At 45.7% G+C, this 25,717-nt stretch overlaps 2 protein-coding genes and 2 pseudogenes across 4 annotated transcripts; all 4 read left to right on the forward strand.

Annotated features, from left to right (window-relative positions):
• Positions 1 to 2,977: 2,977 nt before the first annotated feature.
• On the forward strand, positions 2,978 to 8,823 carry LOC108312140 (lysozyme-like protein 6). The gene is made up of 4 exons (XM_017539909.2): positions 2,978 to 4,655; positions 5,592 to 5,750; positions 6,652 to 6,730; positions 8,476 to 8,823. Exons 1-4 carry the CDS (start codon positions 4,517 to 4,519, stop codon positions 8,543 to 8,545), a joined length of 447 nt encoding a protein of 148 aa, XP_017395398.1. The 5' UTR covers positions 2,978 to 4,516; the 3' UTR covers positions 8,546 to 8,823.
• A 1,476-nt stretch (positions 8,824 to 10,299) lies between these two features.
• On the forward strand, positions 10,300 to 11,957 carry LOC108312139 (annotated as a pseudogene). The gene has a single exon (XR_001828502.2). The product of XR_001828502.2 is annotated as a protein ITPRID2-like (transcript).
• Positions 11,958 to 16,562: 4,605 nt separating this feature from the next.
• On the forward strand, positions 16,563 to 20,545 carry LOC108312137 (annotated as a pseudogene). Its single transcript, XR_001828500.2, has one exon. The product of XR_001828500.2 is annotated as a vigilin-like (transcript).
• Positions 20,546 to 20,598: 53 nt separating this feature from the next.
• On the forward strand, positions 20,599 to 23,149 carry LOC108312138 (DNA cross-link repair 1A protein-like). Its single transcript, XM_037742503.1, has one exon. It carries the CDS (start codon positions 21,266 to 21,268, stop codon positions 22,277 to 22,279), a length of 1,014 nt encoding a protein of 337 aa, XP_037598431.1. The 5' UTR covers positions 20,599 to 21,265; the 3' UTR covers positions 22,280 to 23,149.
• Positions 23,150 to 25,717: the final 2,568 nt, after the last annotated feature.

A 25,717-nucleotide genomic window follows, 5' to 3' on the forward strand; every position in this document is an offset into this window, starting at 1 on the left:
GCAGAGTTTTTAATAGGCTCTCACCCCATTCCTGGACCACATAGGCCAACTTTTAGTCTGTGTCTCTTTGTCTTGCTTATCTGGGAGGGAGAGTTTCTGTGTCTGTTCACATACATCTTCTTGCAGCTGCAGGCACACCCCTCGAGTCTGCTTTTAGCTGCCCTATCTTAGTATGCCTAAAGGAAAAGGAATGTGGGGCTGGGCACAGTGGCTCATGCCTGTAATCCCCAAACTTTGGGAGGCTGAGGTGGGCAGATCACCTGAGGTTGGGAGTTCAGGACCAGCCTGAACAATATGGTGTAACCCCATCTCTACTAAAAACGCAAAATTAGCTGGATGTGGTGTTGAGCACCTGTAATCCCACCTACATGGGAGGCTGAGACAGGAGAATCGCTTGAACCCGGGAGGTGGAGATTACAGTGAGCCAAGTTCATGCCATTGCACTCCAGCCTGGGCAACAGAGTGAGACTCCGATTCAAAAAAAAAAAAAAAAAAAAAAAAAAAAAAAAAAAAAAAAAAAAAAAGAATAAAAAGGAATGTGCTTATTAAGGCCCACTGTTTTACCGGGCCCAATGTATAAGTGTAAAGTTTGGTGATTACACAGGAGACTTCTCCCACATCCTTCTGAGCCTGAGCTGTCTTATCTATTTTACTGTCTACTATTTCAGGCTGCTTGTTTTTAGAAGAAAAGTGATTTCCATGAACTGCATGAAGTTAGAAAGAGAGCTATATTTGAGCTGGTTTTTGTTACAAGGAAAGTTTTCTGCTGGGGACTCACTTTACCCTAACTATCTACCTAAGTAATTTCTCTCTGCCTCCTATATCAAGACCAGAGAAGAAACAAGCCCACCAGGTAGTCATCTTGTCCAAGCAGAAGCCACCAGACACTTGAAGGTGGTGGATGGAAGAACTTGGGCCTCTGCCCTGTCAGCAACATACACCTAGCTTAAGGAGAAAAACACACCTTCCCTCAGTGACAGAAGCAGTGCCAGATTTTCAGATTTATAGAAAGTTTTTTTGTTTTGTTTTGTTTTGTTTTGTTTTGAGACCAAGTCTCATTCTGTCACCTGGGCCGGACTGCAGTGGTGCAATCTCAACTCACAGCAACCTCCACCTCCCAGGTTCAAGCTAGTCTCCTTCCTCAACCTCCTAAGTAACTAGGATTACAGGCACCCACCACCACATCTGGCCAATTTTTTTTTCTTTTGTTTTGTTTTGTTTTGTTTTTTGAGACAGGGTCCCACTCTGTCGCCCAGGCTGGAGTGCATTGGCGCAATTTCAGCTCACTGCAACCTCTGCCTCCCAGGTTGAGGCTATTCTCGTGCCTCAGCCTCCTGAGTAGCTGGGATTACAGGCGCCCACCACCATGCCCAGCTAATTTTTATATTTTTAGTAGAGATGAGGTTTTGCCATGTTGGCAAGGCTGGTCTCAAACTCCTGACCTAAAGTGATGTGCCCACTTCGGCCTCCCAAAGTGCTGGGATTACAGGTGTGATCCACCACACCCAGCAATTTTTTGTATTTTTAGTAGAGACAGTGTTTCACCATGTTGGCCAGGCTGGTCTCAAGCTCCTGACCTCGTGATTTGCCCACCTCAGCCTCCCAAAGTGCTGGATTACAGGCATGAGCTGCCATGCCTGGCTAGTCTTTCAGTTTTCATGGCATTGGTCATTTTAAAGAATACAGGCCAGTTATCTTACAGAGTTTCAGTGAGTTTGACTTTGATATTTCCTCAGGATTAGACACAGGTTCTGCATCCTTGGACAGAATACTACATAAGCGATGTGTCCTCCTTGGGAATCACATCTGGAGGCACAGAATGTCCCTCTGTCCCTCACTGGAGATGTTAATTTGATTGCAAGGTCAAAATACTATCTGGTTATTTACTGTATATTGTTTTGTTTTTTCTTTCTGTGCAACTAACAAGCAATCTGTGGGGAGACCCTATAAGATCATGGACATATCCAGTTCTTCAGCAGGCTTCCCACCTCCTCAGATTAAGCATGCAATAGTGATTCTTTCTCAAACTAATCTATGATGGTGGCAAAATGGTGATTAATTTTCAACTCCATAACTTTCTCCACATTTATCAGTTAGCCTTTTATTGTCAGGAAGAGGACTGTGCTTCAGCTCCACACTATGCATCTTTTTGTCAATGTATTATTACTATGGGCTCATGGATTCCTATTGCATTTAATGTACAATCTGTTACTGTCATTTATTTTGATGGTCTAATTATCCCAGATTACCTTGGAAACCATTATGCAATGGCTTTTCAGACATGACACCAAAGTACATGCAACAAAAGAAAAAATAAATTGCACATCATCAAAATTTAAAACTTTGGGGCTTCAAAGAATACCACCAAGAAAGTGAAAGGCAACCCACAGAATGGGAAAAAATATCTGCCATATATCTGATACTGGTCTAGTATCCAGAATAGATAAAGAACTCTTCCCACTCAGTAATAAAAAGACAACTCAATTTGAAATTTGGCAAAGCTTCTGAATAGACATTTTCCCAAAGATATACAATGGCCAATAAGCATATAAAAAGATGATCAACATCTGTAGCCATCTGGAAAACAAAAATCAAAACCACAGGGGGATACCAGTTCATACCCATTACAATACCTTTGGTCAAGAAGACAGATAATAACAAGTGTTGGTGAGGATATAGAGAAATTGGAACCTTCATACACTGCTGATGGGAATGCAAAATGGTGCAGCCACTTTAGAAACCTTGTAGGCCCAAAAATAAAGAAATAAAAAACAAAGAAATCCTGTAGGCCTCAAAAGCTTAAGCCTAGGTTACCCTATGACCCAGCAATTCTTCTCTAAAGAAATAAAAACATATATCCACACAAAAACTAGTATGTGAATGTTCGTAGCAGCATTATTCATGATAGCCAAAAACAGAAACAACCCAAATGTCCATCAACTGATGAATGGATAAAGTATGGTCTATTCACACAATGGAAAATTATTCAACCATAGAAAGGAATGAAGTATCATTATGTGCTCCAACCTGAATGAACCTTGAAAACATTATGCTAAGTGAAAGAATCCAGATACAAAATGCCATATTTTATGTAACTCCATGTATATGAAATGTCCAGAATAGGCAAATCCATAGAGACAGAAAATAGATTAGTGGTTGCCAGGAGGGGGATGAGCAGTGATTGCTAAATGGGTGCAGGGTTTTGTTTTGGATTGATGAAAATATTCTAAAATCAAGTGAGCTAGTAGTTGCTCAACTCTGCAAATATACTGAAAACCACTGAATTGCACACTTTAACTGAACTAATTATGTGACACATGAATGACATATCAATAAAGCTTTTACCAAAAAATATTGTTCCAGATCTGGCCATTCCGTGTCCCTTTCAGCTAGCTCTTGGGTCCATTTGACATGCCTCATTCTATATTTTGAGCAACGCTTTTTGCACTTCATCTTAGGCAAAAGGCCGAAGAGTGATTGAGCACTTTTTAAATTTCTGGTACAACAAGATGATTCAGACATCTCTTTCCTGCTCCAGCCTGGGAATCAGCCATATTTCCTAGAGTCCCGATTCCCTTTTATGTGGAATCTGAACCAAGATCTGGGCATTATTTCATTTAATCATCACAACAACACTACTAGGTAGGTATTAGCCTATCTTCATTTTACAAATGAGGCCCAGAAAGGTTGAGTATGTTGCCCAAGGTCACATAGCAGCCCAGGATTTGAAAGCCCTTGCTGGGGCCCTTGCTGTTCAACACACAAACAGGCACACACACAATGTGAAAGTGAAGGTATGTCTACAGCCAGCCCACCAAGAATTGTACCAGGCAAGGTATGCCCTTGGGAAAAATCATGTGTCATGTGTCTGGGAGATGGGGTGGTGGGGAGATTAACACCCAGTGTCCTGGCTCTCCTTCTAAAAGTACATGCTCAGATACACACACACACAAATGCTGGTGAAGATGGTCTTCAGTAATCTCTTTTGCTAGCCTCACTCCCCATCCTTATACTCAAATACTACCCATAGCTGGGCGCCCGTATAAGAGGACCTACAGATGAAATAAGATTGGCCAGGTGTGGTGCTTCATGCCTATAAGCCCAGCAATTTGGGAGGCTGAGATGGGAAGACCACTTGAGGCCAGGAGTTCAAGACCAGCCTGGTCAACATAGTGAGACTCCCCGTCTCTAAAAAATAAAAAATAAAAAAAAACAAAAACGAACAACAAAGAAAGATTGGCCTTGGTTTCTAAATGTTGAAGCTCAGAAGTGGGTATATGGAGGTTCATGATACTATTCTCTCTTCTTTTGTAAATGTTTAATTTTCCATGATAAAAAAAATCTATAAAATTCTAAACAAGAGAAAAGAGATTGGAAACGCCAGGTTGGAGCAATGAGTGAGTAAGGAAATCTGGCTGCTGCCCCCAGATTCCCCAGGCTCTCAGAGAAGATCAGCAGAAAGTCTGCGAGACCCTAAGAACCATCAGCCTTCAGCTGCATCTCCTCCCCTCCGACGATGACAAAGGTGCTACTCATCTACGTGGTCAGCAGCTTCCTTGCCCTAAATCAGGCCAGCCTCATCAGTCGCTGTGACTTGGCCCAGGTGCTGCAGCAGGAGGACCTGGATGGGTTTGAGGGCTACTCCCTGAGTCACTGTGAGTGCCATCAGCCCCTCCCCTGCCAAATTTCCTCCTTTCCTAGTCATGTCCTACATGGCCAGCTTCTTTCTCTCCTGTTCATCTTTCAAAGCCAAGTTCAAAAAGCAGCTCCCTTCAAGAAGCCTTTCCCAACATGCCATAATCATTCAACAGTTATTATCTGAGCACTTGCTATGTACCATGAACTGTTTTCGATGCAGGGGATGTAGAGATAAACAAATTCTCTTCCCTCATAGTGTTCACATCCTAGGGGAATAGAGCAGCAACAAACACACTCATAAAGAAAGTACTGCCTGGTGGTGATCAATGCTATGAAAAAGAATAAAGCAGGGGGAGCGATGGCGACACTGTTTAGATGAGGAAGTCAGGGAAGGCCTCTCTGAAGAAGTGACATTGAGCAGCACCAAATGAAATGAAGAAGGACCTGGTCACTCAAATGTCTGTGGGAAGAACATTCCAGGCGGAGGGGACAACCAGTGCAAAGCCTTTATTCTCCTGCATGGTGGGATGGCTCCCTTTTGCCCAGGATTTGTGTGCACCTGTCTTGCAACACTTTTGACCTTTTATCTTGCTTTGTGGGTTTTTTAGGTACATATTTTTATTCTTGTAATATAGGCCCCTTGAAGGCAGCGTCTGTGTTTGACCCAACTGAAATGTCCCTCATTAGGCTTTCCACAGTTCCTGGCACACAGTAGGTGCTCAGTAAGTGCAAGAAGCATGAATAGATGGACAGATGAGTGGTTGTACTGATGAGTGGGTGGATGGACCAAAGGATGAGAGGGGATGTCAATGGAGGTTTCCAGACCTCCAGACCTATGTTGCCTCCCGGGCTTTGTTCATTTTGTCTGATTCCTTGCCTCCCTTTCTCCTCCATCTCCCTTCTCACTCAGCTTGGTCTCCTCTAAATCCTGACCATCTTCTCCCTATCCTAAGGGCTGTGCCTGGCTTTTGTGGAAAGCAAGTTCAACATATCAAAGATCAATGAAAATGCAGATGGCAGCTTTGACTATGGCCTCTTCCAGATCAACAGCCACTACTGGTGCAATGATCATAAGAGTCACTCAGAAAACCTTTGCCATGTGGACTGTCAAGGTCTGGCCAGGGCCCCAGGGTGGGAGAGGTGAGAGAGGAGACCAGGCTCTGCTCACAGAACTTCTCTTCCCACCCACAGCCTGGGAATGGCCCCAGAGATATGGTTCAAAAAAATCAGGGAATCCCTTTACTGAGCAGAGGGTTGGACTGGTCTCCCTAATGCCCATCCAGTTCGATTCTATAGAGGCCTTGAGGAGGATCCAGTAAGGCTCTGTACACAGCTGGTAGTAGAACAGCTGCAGCAGCCAGTTTATTGAGAACATATTACACACTAAGCCTTTACACGCTTAGCTCATTTCATCCAACTTTCATTCAGTAGAAACCATTTATGATCCCCACTATACAAAACAGCTCAAAAAGAGAACCAGCACTGAATGCCAGACTGGCAGCCTCGCAGGCTCTTAACCATTCCAGAGCACCATCCTCAGCTAATGGTCTGACCAAAGGCCACGTGCAAACTCCCTACCTCAGAGCTGATCCAGGAGGCTCGACAGGGCCCACGATTCTGCCCCTCAACTCCACCTTCGCACACTGACTGATGTCCCTGGCTCCTCACCTGAAGACCCCTGCTCACTAGGCAGGACATGCTCTATGGTGTTTTGGCATTTCCTCTCCCTAGAAGCCTCCCACAAACTTTGGGTGAACCACCACCTACTCAGGTTAGGAAGAATAGCAGTGAACAGGCTCAAATCTCAGGCCTCTTGCTCCTTCTGCCCACAGCCCCTGTCACCTCCAACCTCTAGCAGCCATTGTAGGGATGTCTAAATGGGCCACTGGGAGAGAGGCTTTGCCTCAGCTGGAAGCCCCTGGTTGGCATGGGCCTGTGCAGGGAGGGACAGTGTCTGGCTCCATCTTTGACACTGTCTTCTGTACTAACAGGTTTTCTCTTCCTCCCTTTCAGATCTGCTGAATCCCAACCTTCTCGCAGGCATCCACTGCGCAAAAAGGATTGTGTCTGGAGCAGGAGGGATGAACAACTGGTGAGGAGGACACGGTGGGGCTCAGTTAACGGGCAGAGCCCCACAAAGGAGGGCGTGACAGAGAAAAGGGCAGCAGGCAAGGACTTACCGGAACGCCCTTGCAGTGTCTAGAAAGATGAGGGATAGAGGACGGGCTTGGAACTCTGAGTTAGAAGATGTGGGATCTGGTTCTTCTCTGATACTCTATTAAAACTCTTCTGGTTGCAGTAACAGAAAACAACTTGAGCTAGCTGTGGGAAATTAGAAGGTCTGCAACCCACTCAAGGGCTGCAGCTGGGCCTCAGGAAGAGCATGGAACCAGGGCTGGAAACTGTCAGCAAGCTTTTTGTGGCAGGTTTCAGCTTCTCTTGGTGCATTTGTTTCACTACTCTCTCTGCAGACTAACTTTCTCTGCTCCACCATCTAAAGGGTGCTGTAAAGGTAGTGGGCTAAAGTCCTCAGCAACCACAGACTCGCTAGGCTCAGTCTCAGTCCAAGTTTCTGGAGTAGAGAATCTGATTGGTTCCACTTGGACCACATGTTCCCCTTGGTCCAATCAATTGTAGGGATGGGAGGAGTTAAGCAATATAATTATGGCTGCCGCAGGGGCCCTGTGACCATAATTGACAACATTTTTTATTTAAAATTCTGTGGCATGGCTTACACCTGTAATCCCAGCACTTTGGGTGGCCAAGGTGGGTGGCTCACAAGGTCAGGAGTTCAAGACAAGCCGGACCAATATGGTGAAACCCTGTCTCTACTAATAATACAAATATTAGCTGGGAGTGATGGCAGGTGCCGTAGTCCCAGCTACTTGGGAGGCTGGGGCAGGAGAATTGCTTCAACCCGGAGGCGGAGGTTGCAGTGAGCTGAGATTGCATCCCAGCCCGGGCAACAGTGCGAGACTCCATCTAAAAAAAAAAGTGGCGCTCATCAGCTGGGTAGACACCCACAAAGCTGTAAGCTTGACAACGATGGACATTCAGATAGTCACCTTTTTTGAGCTTCAAACTAGATATATAACACATATGGCTGCCCCTACAGGCGACTGTGAGGCAGTACCTAGTAGGAGTCAAATCCCTTGCATACTAAAAACACAGCAGAAAAGAATGGGCAATAATGATTATGCTAATCCCTTCTGGAGGGAGAATCAGTGGTTGCATCTGGGACTTTTTTTTTTTAACAAGTAACTCTCAGCCCTGTAAAACAGTGCTCACCCCTTCAAGAAGCGATGAGGATTTAAAAATGTGGAGACAGCCGGGCGTGGTGGCCCACGCCTCTAGTCCCAGCACTTTGGGAAGCTGAGGCGGGCGGATCTCGAGGTCAAAAGACAGAGACCATACTGGCCAACATAGTGTAACCCTGTCTCTACTCAAAATACAAAAATTAGCTGGGCGTGGTGGTGCGTGCCTGTAGTCCCAGCTACTCAGGAGGCTGAGGCAGGAGAATCGCTTGAACCCGGGAGACGGAGGTTGCAGTGAGCTGAGATCCCGCCATTGCACTCCAGCCTGGTGATAGAGTGAAATTCCATCTTAAAAATAAATAAATAAATAAAAAGTGGAAATGTTGATCCAGGGAAGCAGGCAAACACCAGGGATGAGAGTTTTACAGAATTCATCAGAGGGGCCAGTGGAGGACAGACCAGAGAGCTAGCAATGAAGGGGATTCTGGGCATTGCTCTACATGGGAGACTTACCAAGAACTGGGTCATGTGGGTGGAGGAGTTACTGAGTTTTAGGCAAGAACCATGTCTTTTTTCTCTACAGGGCAAAATGGAGGTTGCACTGTTCAGGCCGGCCACTCTCCTACTGGATGACAGGATGCCACCTGGGATGAAACAGCGTGAGGGTGCACCATGAAGTCATTCCAAGACTCCTGTCCTCACTCAGGGATTCTTCATTTCTTCTTCCTATTGCCTCAACTTCATGTCATTTTCTTCCCTTCCCATTTAGAAGTAAAACTGACCAGAGCCCCAAGAATAAATGGTTTTCTTGGCTTCCTCCTTGCTCCCATCTGAACCCAGTCCCCTGGTTCCTGTCTGTCATTTGCAAACTAAGAACCACAATAAAGAAATTTCTATAGTTTTTGAAATATTAAAGCACTCACCCTGCAAAGAATGTGCCAATTTTTCATTATGATACGAATATTGGAGTACCTAAGACTGTGGGAGTGTACTAGGTACTAGAAGGAAGATAAAACACAACTATTGTTCTTTAGGTGTTCATAATCTTGGTGGAGAAGCAGTGACATCCACAAACATTATAATAGATAATTAAATGTATAATAAAATCCATAATTATTGCTTTGAAACAGTAATTTCTCCAAAGGACAATTATTTTTGAAGTAAAAGACAAAGCTCAGAAGTAGGCAATGGGTGGGGCTAAGAGATTGGTATTGAGGTGGAGAAAGTAGCAATAGGATGGAGAAATAGTAGCAAATGCCAATAACTTTGTGGTGCTTTGGGAGAATAGGATCTAGACGATTTGGGAGAATAGGAGCTAGACGATTAAAAAAGGCTTCTCTGGACAGGATCTGGTTTGCCTGGAGGGTGCTGATGTGGAGTTGAACATGCTTAAAGAAAAGGCAAAGGCAGAAAAGGGACAGCTGAAGGAATGTCCTGCACATAGCCACCATCAGTAGTGTCTGAACAAACTGGGCTTTTTTCTTGGACCACTCATTTCTCTACCTCTGAGCCTTAACTGTTTCTATTATGAGAGGAGAGATTTGACTATTCAGTGGTTCCCAGGCTTTTGTATTTCGCAGGTCATAAAACGTGAAAAAATAAACCTGAGATTTCTAGTTTTTATTTTTTGAAACAGTCTCACTGCATAGCCCAGGCTGGAATGCAATGGCACGATCTTGGCTCACTACAACCTCTGACTCCCAGGCTCAAGCAATTCTCCTGCCCCAGCCTCCCAAGTATCTGGGACTACAAGTGTGTACTACCATACCCAGCTAATATTTTGTATTTTTAGTAGAGATGAAGTTTTACTATGTTGGCCAGGCTGATCTCGAACTCCTGACCTCAAGCGATCCACCCGCCTCAGCCTCCTAAAGCACTGGGATTACAAGTGTGAGCCACCAGGCCTGGGCAAGATTTCTAATTTTTAATTTTAATGTCCATGTAAGAGCATTGAAGCAACTATCCTCTATTTATCAGCATCTTTTCACAAAACAATTTTTAGTATCAACATTATAGGGAGATCATACTTGTAGAAGAATGGAGTAGAATCTATTTTATTTTATGAAATTATAAAAAACCTGATTACATTTTCCATATTGTCCTCATTTTGTAGAATAGGGGTGAAAACTTTATCACAGTATGTGTCTGAGGATCATTATTCAGAAACCACAAGAGACTTGTCCTGCAGGGTCTCTTCTGGCTCTGACACTCTAGGATTAAAATAAACAGTAGTAGGATCTGAAACTTCCTTTATAAAAATTACGACAAATCTGACCTAACTGACTCCATCTTGCTTCTAACCTCCAAGCTGCACTTGCTCATTCCTGGGCACAGGCCAACCTAACTATGGGAGGAATTTTTACTGTTTAACTTTGAAACAAAGATAGTAGTCCCTTCCTGAAATAAACCATCTCCTTGCTTGGGAATCATATCTCTTTAGTTAAATCGACCATTTTCATCTCTCCATCATCTGTGAAGAAAGAAGAAGCCCCCCAGAGTGAGGCACCGGGCATGGAGGACTGCCATCATGGAAGGACTCCTACCTGTTCACGGCTTGCTCCAGCACCAATGTCTCAGTCCACCTGCTCCCTTCTCTCCATCCACTCTGAGTGGCAAGAAAGGCCCCTGTGTGAGCACACAAGAACTCTGAGCACTCACAGTGTGCCCAACATATCAGGGGTTACCTGTAGTGCCTTCGCTTCCCCTTTTGGGTGTCCTTACTCACATAGACATGCCACCTACCCTCACTGAGTGTGCTCTGTGGATCCTCCTTCAGCCATAGAAATGCAGTTGCGTAGAGTATTACACGGTATTAGAAACTCACTGCAGAATCTTTCACAGTACCCTAGGATGAGAGGACCTGATCTTGCTGCTGCTCCATATAGTACTCAGAAATCATCTGTTCTACCTCTTTATGAAAATACTTTTCAGGAGCTCCAGGTAATGAAGTGAAGCCTGAATTTGTTTAGAACACAAATGATGGATTTAGAATTGGCAATGCTGTGTCAGCAGAGCATGGTTTATCATCACATGACTGAGGAGGAAAGGTTTGAATTTGATCAGCTCCAGGGCTTGAGAAATTCCGTCCGAATAGAACTTCAGGACCTGGAACTGCAGCTGGAGGAGTGCCTGCTGGGCCTGCAGGAGCAGCTTCGTGCTGTGCGCATGCCTTCACCCTTCCGCTCCTCCGCACTCATGGGAATGTGTGGCAGTAGAAGCGCTGATAACTTGTCATGCCCTTCTCCATCAAATGTAATGGAACTAGTCACCGAACTGATACAGGAACAGTCATGCCTGAAGTCTGAATTGGGCCTAGGACTTGGAGAAATGGGATTTGAAATTCCTCTTGGAGAAAGCTCAGAATCTGTTTTTTTCCCAAGCAACATCAGAATCATCATCTGTATGTTCTGGTCCCTCTCATGCTAATAAAAAAACTGGAGTACCTTCCACTGCTTCAGTGGGCAAATCCAAAACCCCATTAGTGGCGAGGAAGAAAGAATTCCGAGCATCGGTGGCTCTAATGCCAACGGCTCCTTCTAGAACAGGCTCTGTACAGACACCTCCAGATTTGGGAAGTTCTGAGGAAGTTGATGCAGCTGAAGAAGCCCCAGTGGTTATAGGACCTAAATCTGAAGTGGAAGAAGGGCATGGAAAACTCCCAGTAATGCCAGCTGCTGAGGAAATGCATAAAAATGTGGAGCAAGATGAGTTGCAGCAAGTCATATGGAAGATTAGGGTCTATCGTTGGGGAAATCAGACGGGAAATTGCAAGTGGACTTTTGGCAGCAGTATCTTCAAGTAAAGCATCTAATTCTAAGCAAGATAATCATTAAATAGAAATTATAGGCTGACATGGATCCTATTAGCTGTGTAATACTGGAGTTACCAATGATAGGCACTAGTGGAGGTGTTACTTGTGCTTTGGAAGATACTTGCTGCTGAACTGGGCTACTGTATACAGTGTACAATGTGTATTTCTTCAAGTGTATCTTTTAAAAAAACATACATAGAAACTTAGGCACTTTGCTATTTCTTTTCTAAACTATCAAAAACTGTAGCAGTTTGTTAAGCCTAACATTTGTTTGTATGTCAATATTTTTCATTTGATTCCCTATTAGAATTAATTATAAAACTTGAAGACTTCCAGACTTGGCCAACTTATAAATAACATATTTCTTCATACTGGCTTCTTAAAACACTGACCTCTATGAGGTATTTACCTTGCAATAACTGATTCATTTGAGAGCTTGAAGCAACCAATTTCTCCCTCCACTGTTGTTACTTAATGTCACTACCAAGAAGAAAAACTATTCTGTTGTTAAAAAAAAAAAAATTGCTCTTAATTCTTGAAGAGGTTACTAATAGCAGTAGGATAGAATTATATGAGTTTACCTGCAACTACTTAATGTTCTTACACCGTAAGCCTTTTTACTTTACTCAAGACAAATGTAATTTTATCATTTCTTATGTAGTATTTTTCTTTTCGAAATGTGCCTTATGTTAAACACTATGTACTTTCAGTTTTTGCATTGTCCAAACTTATTAGATGGAAATGTTTCTTCTTCTGTCTTTTAGACTAAATAGTAGAGTATCATCCAAATAATGGAGCCCACGACTTGAATGAATAGAAAGGAATAAGCTAGTGTTTGTTTTTTCAAAATGGAAGTAATTTAGATTTGTTCTCTTCCATACATAAAATGATTTTAGTTCAGTTTTTACCAGTGAAAGCTATTTGTTTTTATGAAAAAAAAAGGAAAATGTTTTCCTATTGGGTTTTATATGTGTTAAATAAATGTGTAAAGTAACCACCAAAAAAAAAAATTTTTTTTTCATCTGATAGATAACAGTTTCCCCCACAGGAGTCATGCCATTTTGCACTCCCACCAGTAATGTGGGAGCAGATCTGCTTCGCATGGGGCTTTTCTAGAGTTGTCATGCCCTGAGCCTGCATGGTGGGAGACAGTGAGCCTGGAGAGGGCAGGGCCAGAGCATTATCTGACCTAAGACGCTTCCAATGATCCAGGGGAGAAGGTGATAGGTTGGAGGCGGGGCAGGTTCCCAGAGGCTGGGGAGGGACCTCCAGAAGGCAGTTACTGTTTGCGAAGTAGTGCCAGCTGACCTGCAGTGGGATGAGAACGTTGTGCTGACCCATGGCCCTGGGGATGAGGTGCAGTTCTGGGAGGAAGCCCTGACCTGCAGAGAGCCAGGCAGTCCTCATCAGTGTCGCACTGCATTTGGCTAAATGGTTGTCTGCCCCCATGTATCTGAGAGTTAGATGACATTCCCTGTAGGCCCTTGGGAAATCTGGCTCACTAATTTATTACTGAAATGTATTTCTATTCTATCTTTGTTCAAAAAAATACCTGAGGCCGCCAGGCTGACTTTGGTGGGCTTTTTTGACTATGAGTGGTAGAAACATGGTTCTACCAACCAAATGTGTATACACACCATGCTGCAGCTGCTGGGCCACCTGTCTGTCCTGCCAATAGGACACAAGCTTCACGGGGGCAGGGGCCGTCCTCATTCCCCATAGTAGGCTCAGTGGCACATGGCAGGTGCTTCATTAATAAACACACTGGAAGGACTGAGTACCATGGTTACAGCACAGCACCGCACTGTGCTTTGCAAGTATTTTACTGTAGATTATCCCACATACACTCTCAAAACAGGCATTCCTCATCAAGCACTGCTAGGCTCCCGCTCTCCACTGTGGAGCTAAGGCCGAGGCAAGGTTAGGCAGATGGCATGGCTCTTGCAATCTAGCTCTTCCAGCTGGACTAGCCGTGGGGCTTAACTGCTCCTTTAGTGGGCTGGTGGAGGGCTGGATTTGGAGAAGTTGCCCAGATGTAAGGAGAGCCTTAGAATCTGGTGTCAGAGGCGTCTTGGGCAGCTTGAGGCTGGTGACTGAGGAGGTGAAGCAGGCCTTGGCTGGCTGGCTTCCTGGTGAGGGAGGGGTCAGGCCAACAAGCAGGGACCCAGACAGGGCTCATGGACTCGCCAGGAAGCTGAGGCCTGCTCTGGGCTGCCCTAGGGAGGGGTTTAGCTGCGAGGCAGCCGGGAGCCAGTCCCAGGCTCTGCTTCTGGGCCTCCAGCCTCTGATCTGTCAGGAAGTGGGATATCAAATCAGGGTGGATGTGGGCCTGGGGTTTTTGGATGGCTTGTCCCCAGAGTAGCATCTAGTTCTAAACCATACCCACAAGAGCCTGTGGGTCCCACTCTGGCTCCTGCACACAAACTTGAGCCACTTGCTGCCTCTTCCAGGCTGGCCTCCCCAGCACCAGCTGCTCCATCAGTGAACTGCCACCACCCCTGAAAGAGGGCACTGACTGCCCTTCTTTGCACAGATAAATCCAGAATGCCTGGCTGACTGTGAAGGTACAGAGCAGGCACCCCCTCTCCCCCTGCTCAGGGGAGCTGGGCCCCGTATAGTCCCACAGCCTTGATGTGTCTGGAGGGGGGAAGGATCCCAGCAGGAAGTGACGGCAGTGAGGAGGTGGGGAGGGCCGGTGCATCTGCAGCAGGGCAGGAGCATGAGGTCCTGGGGCACCAGCTCAGCTAAGGCCCTACTTGTGTGCCTTTCCAGGCCCCTCTGAAGCCAGCTGGAGCCTAGCCCTCATCCACAGTCTCAGGGCCAGAGGCCCCTGTCGCTCAGGCTGTCTGCCTTCCCCTTTTAAGGTGCGCCTCCCAGACCTTGCTGTGGAGACTGCCTGTCCACAGCCATACTCTCCTGGACTGATTCTGTACTGGATTCTGCACTAGGTGCTCCACTGAGCTCTGTACTCATCAGCACTGTGGGCAGGAAGCTGAGAGCTCCAGGTGGGCATCAGCCCCTCCTATCTCCTTCAGAGCTGGGTGTCCTTGGTGTAGAAGGAGGTGGGTCCACCATCTCAGTGGGTCAAAGACTCCAGGCACACAGGGCAGGGCCAGCGGAAGACAGCCAGGCAGACTGGTGCTTCTTCCCTCCTACCATGACCCAAGAGTTGGGCCCAGTTAGGCCTGTGTCCTTCAGGGGTGGGAAAGGGAGTTGAAATCTAGACATCAGGACTGTGTTCCCTATTCAGGGAGAAGGGAGGGAAACTGTTTGGAAGACAGGGATTGTGGGTTCTGGGGTGAGCCAGGGGATAGGCTCCTTCTCCCAGGGTCCAGCGAGGCAGTCAGTCTAGGGAAGTAAGGTCCTGGCAAGGGTGTGGGAAGAGCCTAAGTTTGAGTTCCCAGCCCATGGCAGACCCTGTTTTTTAAAAACTCCCTGGTGCTGCAGGCCTGGCCAACTTGAGGCTGTCGGGTGGGGTGGGGAGACTGGGCAAAGCGTCTCTGAGAGGTCTGGAGGGGTCTGGGCAAAGGGAGAGAAGAGTGGAGGCACCTTGTGGAACTCTGCCTCTGCCCGTGTGCAGCCCAGTGACTCTGGTGGACTCTGGTGGGAGGGAGGCGGCCAGCAGGACTTGAGATGGAAGGGAGGGTTGGGCCTCCCCTGCCAGCCACTCGGCCCGCCCCGGCTTTATTGCAAGCAGGAGCGGCCACAGCAACTCTCCACATGCTGGCCCTCCTGGGGGCTCAGTCCCCGGTGTGTTCCCCCCAGGCTGAGCCCCAGCCCTAGCACCGACACTTGGCAGCGACCACACCCCAGGGGCTCTTCTCAGGACTTGCGCAGGGAGCTTCCGGGGACTTCTGGCTTCTTGGGTGGTGGGGCCGCCGTCTTTGGGGCATCCAGGGCCTGCCTCCGGATGAGCTCCACATACAGCCCGCCCTTCTTCAGGAGCTCTTCATGGGTCCCAGCCTCCCAGACGCAGCCATTGGCCATGACGACGATGCTGAGCCGGTGAGCAATGACCAGCACCGTGCGGCCTGCACTGACCCGGTCCAGGGCCTCCTGCACAACCCGTTCAGACTCCGCATCCAGCACACTGGTGGCTTCGTCCAGGATCAGCACTGTGGGCTGCTTGATGAGGGCTCGGGCAATGGCCAGGCGCTGCTTCTGGCCCCCAGACAGGGTAGTGCCCCTCTCACCGACAACCGTGTTGTAGCCCTCAGGGAAGCTGGTGATGAACTCGTGGGCATTGGCCTCCTGGGCAGCTGCATACACCTCTTCATCAGAAGCTCCTGGCTTCCCAAAGTGGATGTTCTCCATGATGGTTGTCCCAAACAGGATCAGCTCCTGGCTAATGAAGCCAATGACCTGGCCTCGGAGCCAGGAGGGGTCAAAGGTGTGCAGGTCCCGCCCATCCAGCATCACCACGCTTGCCGTGGGGTCGTAGAAGCGCTCCAGCAGGGAAGCCATGGTGGTCTTTCCTCCCCCAGACTGGCCCATGAGGGCCATGATCTTGCCAGGGGGCAGCATCAGGGTGAAGTCTTTCAGCATCTCGAAGCTGGGGTGACAGGGGTAGCTGAAGCAAACGTTGTGAAATGTGACAGTGCCATGCAGGTGCTCTTTGGGGATGCAGCAGCCCCCAGACAGTGGGATGCAGGGGCTCAGGGCCATGTACTCAAAGACCCGGGAGCCTGAGCTCAGCCCCCGGACCACCTGGCCAAACAGGATGGAGAGGTTGGCCATGGACTTTTGCACTGTCTGGGAGGCCACCAGGAAGGACATGAGGTCTCCCCCTGTCAGCTGCTGTCCGGCCACAAGGGAGCCCCCAATAAACAGGGTGCCCAAGACCATGCAGTTGAAGGCGATGTTGGAAAGCCCTTGGAACAAGACGACGCCCTGGCCCAGCTCTTCTGCCCGGGAGCGGCAGGCTTCCCGTTCTGCCCCGTAGCGCTCCTCCTCAAGGACGAGGGTATGGCAGAGGTGGTGGAGGTAGCGCTTCTATGTCTGCCTGGTCCCAGCTGTCTTTGGTCAAAGACCAAGGCCTCTCCATCATGGTGTAAGGAAAGCTGGATGCTGTCATGAAAGCTCGGAAGGACACTGTTGCTAGACTGCAGACTCAGGCCTCAGCAACCGTTGCTATTCCCAAAGAACACCATCACTCTGTTATTGGCAAAAATGGAGAGAAACTGCAAGACTTGGAGCTAAAAACTGCAACCAAAATCCAGATCCTACGCCCAGATGACCCCAGCAATCAGATCAAGATCACTGGCACCAAAGAGGGCACTGAGAAAGCTCGCCATGAAGTCTTACTTATCTCTGCCGAGCAGGACAAACGTGTTGTAGAGAGGCTAGAAGTAGAAAAGGCATCGCCAGGCTGTATAATAGGCTGGTTGGCGAGATCATGCAGGAGACAGGGACGCGCATCAACATTCCCCCACCCAGGGTGAACCAGACATAGATCGTCTTTACTGAAGAGAAGGAACAATTGGCTCAGGCTGTGGCTCGCATCAAGAAGATTTATGAGGAGAAGAAAAAAAAGACTACAACCATCGCAGTGGAAGTAAAGAAATCCCAGCACAAGTATGTCATCAGGCCCAAGGGCAATTCTTAGCAGGAGATCCTTGGGAAAACCGGCATTTCAGTTGAGATTCCACCCTCAGACAGCATCTCAGAGACTGCAATACTTCGAGGCAAGCCTGAAAAGTTAGGTCAGGCATTGACTGAAGTCTATGCCAAAGCCAATAGTTTCACCGTCTCCTCTGTCGCCGCCCTTTCCTGGCTTCACCATTTCATCATTGGCAAGAAAGGACAGAACCTGGCCAAAATCACTCAGCAGATGCCAAAGGTTCACATCGAGTTCACAGAGGGCGAAGACAAGATCACCCTGGAGGGCCCTACCGAGGATGTCAATGTGGCCCAGGAACAGATAGAAAGCATGGTCAAAGATTTGATTAACCGATGGACTACATAGAGATCAACATCGACCACAAGTTCCACAGGCACCTCATTGGGAAGAGTGGCGCCAACATAAACAGGATCAAAGACCAGTACAAGGTGTCCATGTGCATCCCTCCCGACAGTGAGATGAGCAACTTGATCCGCATCGAGGGGGACCCGCAGGGTGTGCAGCAGGCCAAGTGAGAGCTGCTGGAGCTTGCGTCTCACATGGAAAATGAGCATACCAAGGATCTAATCATTGAGCAGAGATTTCATCTCGCAATCATTGGGCAGAAGGGTGAACGGATCCATGAAATTCGTGACAAACTCCCAGAGGTTATCATCAATTTCCCAGACCCAGCACAAAAAAGTCACATCGTCTAGCTCAGAGGACCCAAGAATGAGGCGGAAAAATGCACAAAATACATGCAGAAGGTGGTGGCAGATCTGGTGGAAAACAGCTACTCAATTTCTGTTCCCATCTTCAAACAGTTCCACAAGAACATAATTGGGAAAGGAGGTGCAAACATTAAAAAGATTCGTGAGGAAAGCAACACCAAGATTGATCTTCCAGCAGAGAACAGCAATTCAGAGACCATTATCATCACAGGCAAGCGAGCCAACTGCAAAGCTGACCGGAGCAGGATTCTGTCTATTCAGAAAGACCTGGCCAACATAGCCGAGGTAGAGGTCTCCAACCCCGCCAAGCTGCACAACTCCCTCATTGGCACCAAGGGCCGTCTGATCTGCTCCATCATGGAGGAGTGTGGCGGAGTCCACATTCACTTTCCCGTGGAAGGCTCAGGAAGTGACACTCTTGTTATCAGGGGCCCCTCCTCGGATGTGGAGAAGGCCAAGAAGCAGCTCCTGCATCTGGCGGAAGAGAAGCAAACCAAGAGCTTCATTGTTGACATCCACACCAAGCCAGGATACCACAAATTCCTCATCGGCAAGGGGGGTAGCAAAATTCACAAGGTGCATGACAGCACTGGAGCATGCATCATCTACCCTGCGGCCGAGGACAAGGACCAAGACCTGATCATTATCACTGGAAAGGAGGACGCTGTCCAGGAGGCACAGAAGGAGCTGGAGGCCTTGATCCAAAACCTGGATAATGTGGTAGAAGACTATATGCTGGTGGACCCCAGGCACCACCGCCACTTTGTCATCTGAAGAGGCCAGGTCTTGCGGAGACTGCTGAAGAGTATGGTGGTGTGATGGTCAGCTTCCCACACTCTGGCACACAGAGCGACAGCCACCCTCAAGGGCACCAAGGACTGTGTGGAAGCAGCCAAGAAGCGCATTCAGGAGATCATTGAGGACCTGGAAGCTCAGGTGACATTAGAATATGCTATACCCCAGAAATTGCATCTATCTGTCATGGGCCCCAAAGGTTCCAGAATCCAGCAGATTACTCGGGATTTCAATGTTCAAATTAAATTCCCAGACAGAGAGGAGAACCCAGTTCACAGCGTAAAGCCAGTTGTCCAGGAGAACGAGGATGAACCTGGGGAGGGGAGAGAGGCCAAAGACGCTGACCCTGGCTCTCCAAGGAGGTGTGACATCATCATCATCTCCGGCCGGAAAGAAAAGTGTGAGGCTGCCAAGGAAGCCCTGGAGGCACTGGTTCCTGTCACCATCGAAGTAGAGGTGCCCTTTGACCTTCACCGTTACATCATTGGGCAGAAAAGAAGTGGGATCCGCAAGATGATGGATGAGTTTGAGGTGAACATACATGTCCCAGCACCTGAGCTGCAGTCCGACATCATCGCCATCACAGGCGTTGCTGCAAATTTGGACCAGGCCAAGGCTGGACTGCTGGAGCGTGTGAAGGAACTGCAGGCCAAGCAGGAGAACCGGGCTTTAAGGAGTTTTAAGCTGAGTGTCACTGTAGACCCCAAATACCATCCCAAGATTATTGGGAGAAAGGGGGCAGTGATTACCCAAATCCAGCTGGAGCATGACGTGAACATCCAGTTCCCTGATAAGGATGATGGGAGCCAGCCTCAGGACCAAATTACCATCACAGGGTACGAAAAGAACACAGAAGCTGCCAGGGACGCTATATTGAGAATTGTGGGTGAACTTGAGCAGATGGTTTCTGAGGACGTCCCGCTGGACCACCGTGTTCACGCCCACATCATCAGGGCCCGCGGCAAAGTCATTTGCAAAATTATGGACGAATTCAAGGTGGACATTTGCTTCCCACAGAGCGGAGCCCCAGACCCCAACTGCGTCACTGTGACAGGGCTCCCAGAGAACGTGGAGGAAGCCATTGACCACATCCTCAACCTAGAGGAGGAATACCTGGCCGATGTGGTGGACAGTGAGGCGCTGCAGGTGTACATGAAACCCCTGGCACACGAGGAGGCCAAGGCGCCATCCAGAGGCTTTGTGGTGCGGGATGCACCCTGGACCGCCAGCAGCAGTGAGAAGGCTCCTGACATGAGCAGCTCTGAGGAATTTCCCAGCTTTGGGGCTCAGGTGGCTCCCAAGACCCTCCCTTGGGGCCCTAAATGATAATGATCAAAAAGCAGAAACCTCTCCAGCCTGCTGACCCGAACCCAACCACACAATGGTTTGTCTCAATCTGACCCAGTGGCTGGACCCTCCGTAAATTATTGACGCTCTCCCCACTTCCCGAGGTCTCACAGAGAAGCCTAGTGCCTGGCTCTGTGTGCGCTGCTCCTACAGGCCTGGCCGTGTCCAGTGCCCACTCAGGACCTGGTCCACTGTTAACACTAAACAAGGTCATGAGCCCTCATGCTAAGATAACAGACTCCAGCTCCTGGTCCACCCATCATGCCAGTCAGCACTCTTTCTTCATGAGAGCACCGCAGCTGCGGCTAGGATTCGACTTCCTGTGTCATGAACTCAGGAAATAAACTTCCTTGATTGACTTTATAAAAAACAAAACAAAACAAAACAAAAAAACAACTTTTTTTTTGGAAAAAGAAAAGAGAGAAAGCTCGAAAGATGGCAGTCTTGAAGAAGATGACAGCTGTACTTTGTTTATAAAACAATATGGTCCCTTACTGAAGGACCAGGATGAGAGCTGCCCCAAAGTGAATAGCTTCTTAACTCAGGATAAGCATGATGAAGGATTGTATAGATTCAGTAGTCTAAATGATTTGTCTCAACCTATTTCCCAAAATAATGAGAGTACTTTGCTGGCATATCGTGGTGGTGATTTTGTGTTGTTTCCACCTGCATTGGCAGGGAAGCTTGCTGCTTCTGCTCATCAGGCAACTAAAGCAAAACCTGATGAGCCAGAATTTCACTCATCTCAATCAAACAACCAGAAACAAGTAATTGAAGAATCAGCTATTTACAATCAAGTTTCTCTTTTGTTAGTTAAGAGTTTAACGTTGAAACCTTTTGAAAGCCAGGGAGGAGGGTATCTTTCTTCCCAACCAACCCAAAGCAAAAATAGAAAATTATCAAATGAGAGCTTGAATGCTAAGAATAATACTAACTCAGCATGTTTCTGCAGAAAGAAATTAGATGGTGTACCAATTGGTAAAGCTATAATTTTAAATACAGAAAACTTTTCTAGTACACCTCCTGCTAAGTCTTTGAAATATTGCCTTCTGGTCCTAAGTGTAATGCAAGACATCCTTCTACAAAAGCAATGAAGCAAACAGATATAGGTGTGTATTTTGGAATACCTCCCAAAAGAAAAGAAGAGAAATTGCTAGGGGAAAGTGCATTAAAAGGGATAAACTTAAATCCAGTTCAAAGTCCTAATAAAAAGAGGTCCTGGCAGTGCAAGAGGAAAGCAGAAAAATCTTTAAGTGATTTAGAATTTGATGCGAAGAATTTAAATGAGAGTCAGTTTTCTGTGGAACTTTCTAGTGAGAGGTCACAGCGTCAAAAAAAGAGACTTAAAAAGTCAAATTCACCACCGGAAACAGTGCATCAGAAGAGATCAGATCACCTTACTAATGCAGAATCTGAAACAGTCAATTTAAGTAAAGTCAAAGTCTTCACAAAATCAGCTCATGGTGGGCTGCAAAGGAGGAACAAGAAAATCCCAGAGTCATCTACTGTAGGAGAATTAAGAAAAAAGACATATCCATTTTATAAGAAAATACCTGGAACTGGCTTTACAGTTGATGCCTTTCAGTATGGCGTGGTTGAAGGCTGCACAGCCTATTTTCTCACACATTTTCATTCTGATCATTATGCCGGATTGTCTAAACACTTCACATTTCCCGTTTATTGTAGTGAGATAACTGGCAATTTGTTGAAGAACAAGCTTCATGTGCAAGAACAATATATCCATCCATTGCCACTGGACACCAAATGTATCATGAATGGTGTCAAAGTTGTTTTGCTTCATGCCAATCACTGTCCAGGTGCTGTCATGATCCTCTTCTGTCTTCCTAATGGTACTGTCATATTACACATGGGAGACTTCAGAGCAGATCCTAGCATGGAGCATTCTCTTCTTGCGAACCGGAAAGTCCATGTGCTGTACTTAGATACCACATATTTTAGCCCAGAATACACCTTTCCATCTCATCAAGAGGTTATCCAGTTTGCCATCAACACTGCCTTTGAGGTTGTAACTCTAAACCCACGTGCTCTTGTTGTCTGTGGTACTTACTGTGTTGGAAAAGAGAGTCTTCCTAGCCATTGCTGATGTTTTAGGTTCAAAAATGGGCATGTCCCAAGAAAAATATAAAACACTACAGTGCCTCAATATACCAGAAATTAATTCACTCATCACTACAAACATGTGCAGTTCATTGGTTCACCTTCTCCCAATGATGCAAATTAATTTCAAGGGCTTACAGAGTCATTTGAAGAAATATGGTGGGAAATATAATCAGATTTTGGCATTTAGACCTACAGGATGGACACACTCTAACAAGTTCACTACTATAGCAGATGTTATTCCCCAGATCAAAGGAAACATTTCAGTATATGGAATTCCTTACAGTGAACACAGCAGCTACCTGGAAATGAAATGCTTTGTCCAAATGGCTGAAGCCCCAGAAAATCATACCTACTATAAATGTTGGCACCTGGAAATCTAGGAGCACGATGGAGAAATATTTTAGAGGTGGAAACTGGAAGCTGGATATTGATGATACCTCCGAGGATTCAGTAGTAGTTCAGTTCCTTGGTTGTAGCTTGTTAGTAGTTAAGTCTATAGAGATATGAAATGCACTTTGTGTGGAAAACCTTCATGAAGATTGTCCAGATAGTTTAGTTTCTCATTTATGTTTGAACAACATGTTCCTGGTGCTGAATGCCTCTCAGCATCATCAAGGATAACTGAAACTGAGTCTCCCTGGGACCCTTACTTTCTTGCCCCTTGCCCTCCATGGGCAGTTATATTCTGCATCAAGCCCTAGAAGAGGAAGCAAAGGCAGATTCAGGGACCAAAAGGATTAATGATAATTAATAAACTAGATTGAAACATGATATGTATAAGCAATTATGCATCTTTAAAATTATGAGATGAAAGTATTATATGTATACTTAAATAAAATTAATATAAAATTTGTAAAAAAATATATTTTTTTGAGTTCTGTATTAATTTGGCTTCCATATGGCTGCTGAAATCAAGCTTATGAAACATGGTACAATGTTAATGGCTGTTCCTCTCCCTCCACCCATTTCTCCACCATCTACATGCTTTTTAAGCCATCCCTCTCCCCTTTCTGGGAAGTGAGGAATGTAGACATACTCTCATCATAGACCTAAAAGGCACTTCTTGTGGATATGTGGATGTCTGGTATCAGATACTGCAGCAATAGCAGTTTTGTTCTTGCAGAGCAGAGGCCTGGCATTTTGTTTTCCACTTTCCTGTGCTAAGTGAGTCCAGTAATTAAGCCACACTCACTCCTTGGAAACAACTCTCATGTTGTATCAGAATCTCACCGATGGTTCATGGGCTTCCAGCAGAATATATTCCTCCCTTTTATTATAGAATAGTATACAGGAATTCATTTGGACAGAAGGAGCCTCTCTATGTAACAGGCAGCCTTCTACTATTGGTCACAATCAATCAATGATCCAGGCAGTAATTATGATTTTCCACATTCCTCAGAGCTGCTCTCTTCTGAAATCACTTTGCAAATTTTGTTGACCAATTTGCAAACAAAAGAGAATGCAGTTGACCTACCCAACCTAGAAATCTGTTATGCCTAATTCCCTTAAAAAAACCATTGAGAATGCAAAATAAGTCCCTTTTTCATTTTTTGCAGAAGCACTACAAGAAAGCATGTCTAAAACCACAGAACTATGCACACACAAACACAGACACGTGTGCTCACACACACACAGAGTCGGGATCAAAGAATAGTTGGAGCATGTTTCTGTATGTTAATGACTTGTTGGGTAGCTATTAAGGTACTAGAATTGATAATTGTGTACAGGGTCCTTTCAAAATAAAACTGGTTATGACTTGATCCAAGTGTTTAACAATTGGGGCTAAGTCTGACCGTACATCACTGTGATAGAATGTGGGCTTTTTTAAGGGTGAAGATACAAGTCTTAACCACAGTGTAACTTACAGTTTCCTTTAAAAAAAAAAAAAAAAGTAAACCTGGCAGCTATAGAATATACTATGTGCATTTACAATAGCTATTTTTATATGTTGTAATGTCAACATTTTTAAATTAAATGTTTTACATTCACATACACAAAAAAGGGGGCAAGAACTACAAGCCCCTGGACCTGCGGCGGAAGAAGACGCATGCCATGTGCCACCGGCTCCACAAGCACGAAGAGAGCCTGAAGACCAAGAAGCAGCAGCAGAAGGAGCGGCTGTACCCGCTGCGAAAGTACGCGGTCAAGGCCTGAGTGGCGCGCTGTCAATAAAGCACAGCTGGCTTGAAAAAAAAAAAAACAACTGCTGCAAAAAAAAAAAAAAAAAAAAAAAAAAAAAAAAAAAAAAAAAAAAAAAAAAAAAAAAAATTTTTTTTTTAATTGAAAAAAAAAAAAAATTTTTTAAAGGCCTATAGACAATAAACAAAGTAAATAATCAGATCTTCTGTCCTAGAATTGTTCTGTTAAGTTCTAGTCTGTAAGCACTGTTAGTTCAATAATAATTTATTTTTTATTTTTTATTTTTGCAAAGTCTGACCCAAAATTTTAATTTGTAATTTTAGCATGTGTCTCATGCACTTTGGGGAGCATCAAACTAAATCTACAATTGCTAGAAGCCTTGTTACAATTTAATGCACATTAACTAAAATGTGTACATTTTTAGTGTCCATGATAAATGCAATTATGACCTTATTACACTTTTGGCATTCTTTAAGAAAGCACATTAAGCTTTAATATAGAAATATTTAGGTTACACTTGTGCTCAAGTAATAATAAAATATTTGTTCTTTTTTGACTTATTCACTTTTTTTTATTTATAAACTCAAAGTGATTTTAAAAAACACATTGCTTTATGGCTTTTTTTATTTCTTTTTTTTCCAGATGAAATTAATTTTAATATTTCACTTAACACAGCATATCTAAAATATTATCATTTTAACAGGCAGTCAATATAAAAAAATCCATTCTTCTTTTTAGTATTAAGTCTTTGAAATCCACCATTTACATTTTGCAGAACATCTTAACCTGGACTAGCCACCTGTCAGGGGCTCAAAAGCCCCACCTAATGAATGACTGCTGTCTTGGACAGTGGGGGTGTGAGTCTAACAGGAAAGCCATCCCTTCGCCTTGGAACCCATGAAGTCCAGAGCTGAGGTCAGACATGAGCACCAGCCTACATCCTTGGAAAAGGTCAAGGTCACAGAAGCAGTTTGGGTTCTGAGTTCCTTGCCTGACAAGGCAGGCAGCTGGGACTGGTTACCGCAGTGGATTTTTGTTTTTTTAATGGTAGAAGCAGATTCACTTATCAGACATGGAGGAATAATCAATAGGTAACCATAAATTCTATCATATTTTCAGGTCAATAGCAATATCACCTTATATCTCAGCCTATTTTCTACCAAAGAAAGATTATTCACTTCTCTTAGCATAGCGACTATTAGTGGAGAGTAGGTGATGTTATTAACTTGTTGGTACCTTCATAATGTGCCTAGTGAAAAGCCTAAAACAGTGTCAGTCTAAG

The sequence above is a fragment of the Cebus imitator genome, unplaced genomic scaffold (genome assembly GCF_001604975.1).
Source record: "Cebus imitator isolate Cc_AM_T3 unplaced genomic scaffold, Cebus_imitator-1.0 Scaffold121, whole genome shotgun sequence".
Classification (NCBI taxonomy): domain Eukaryota; kingdom Metazoa; phylum Chordata; class Mammalia; order Primates; family Cebidae; genus Cebus; species Cebus imitator.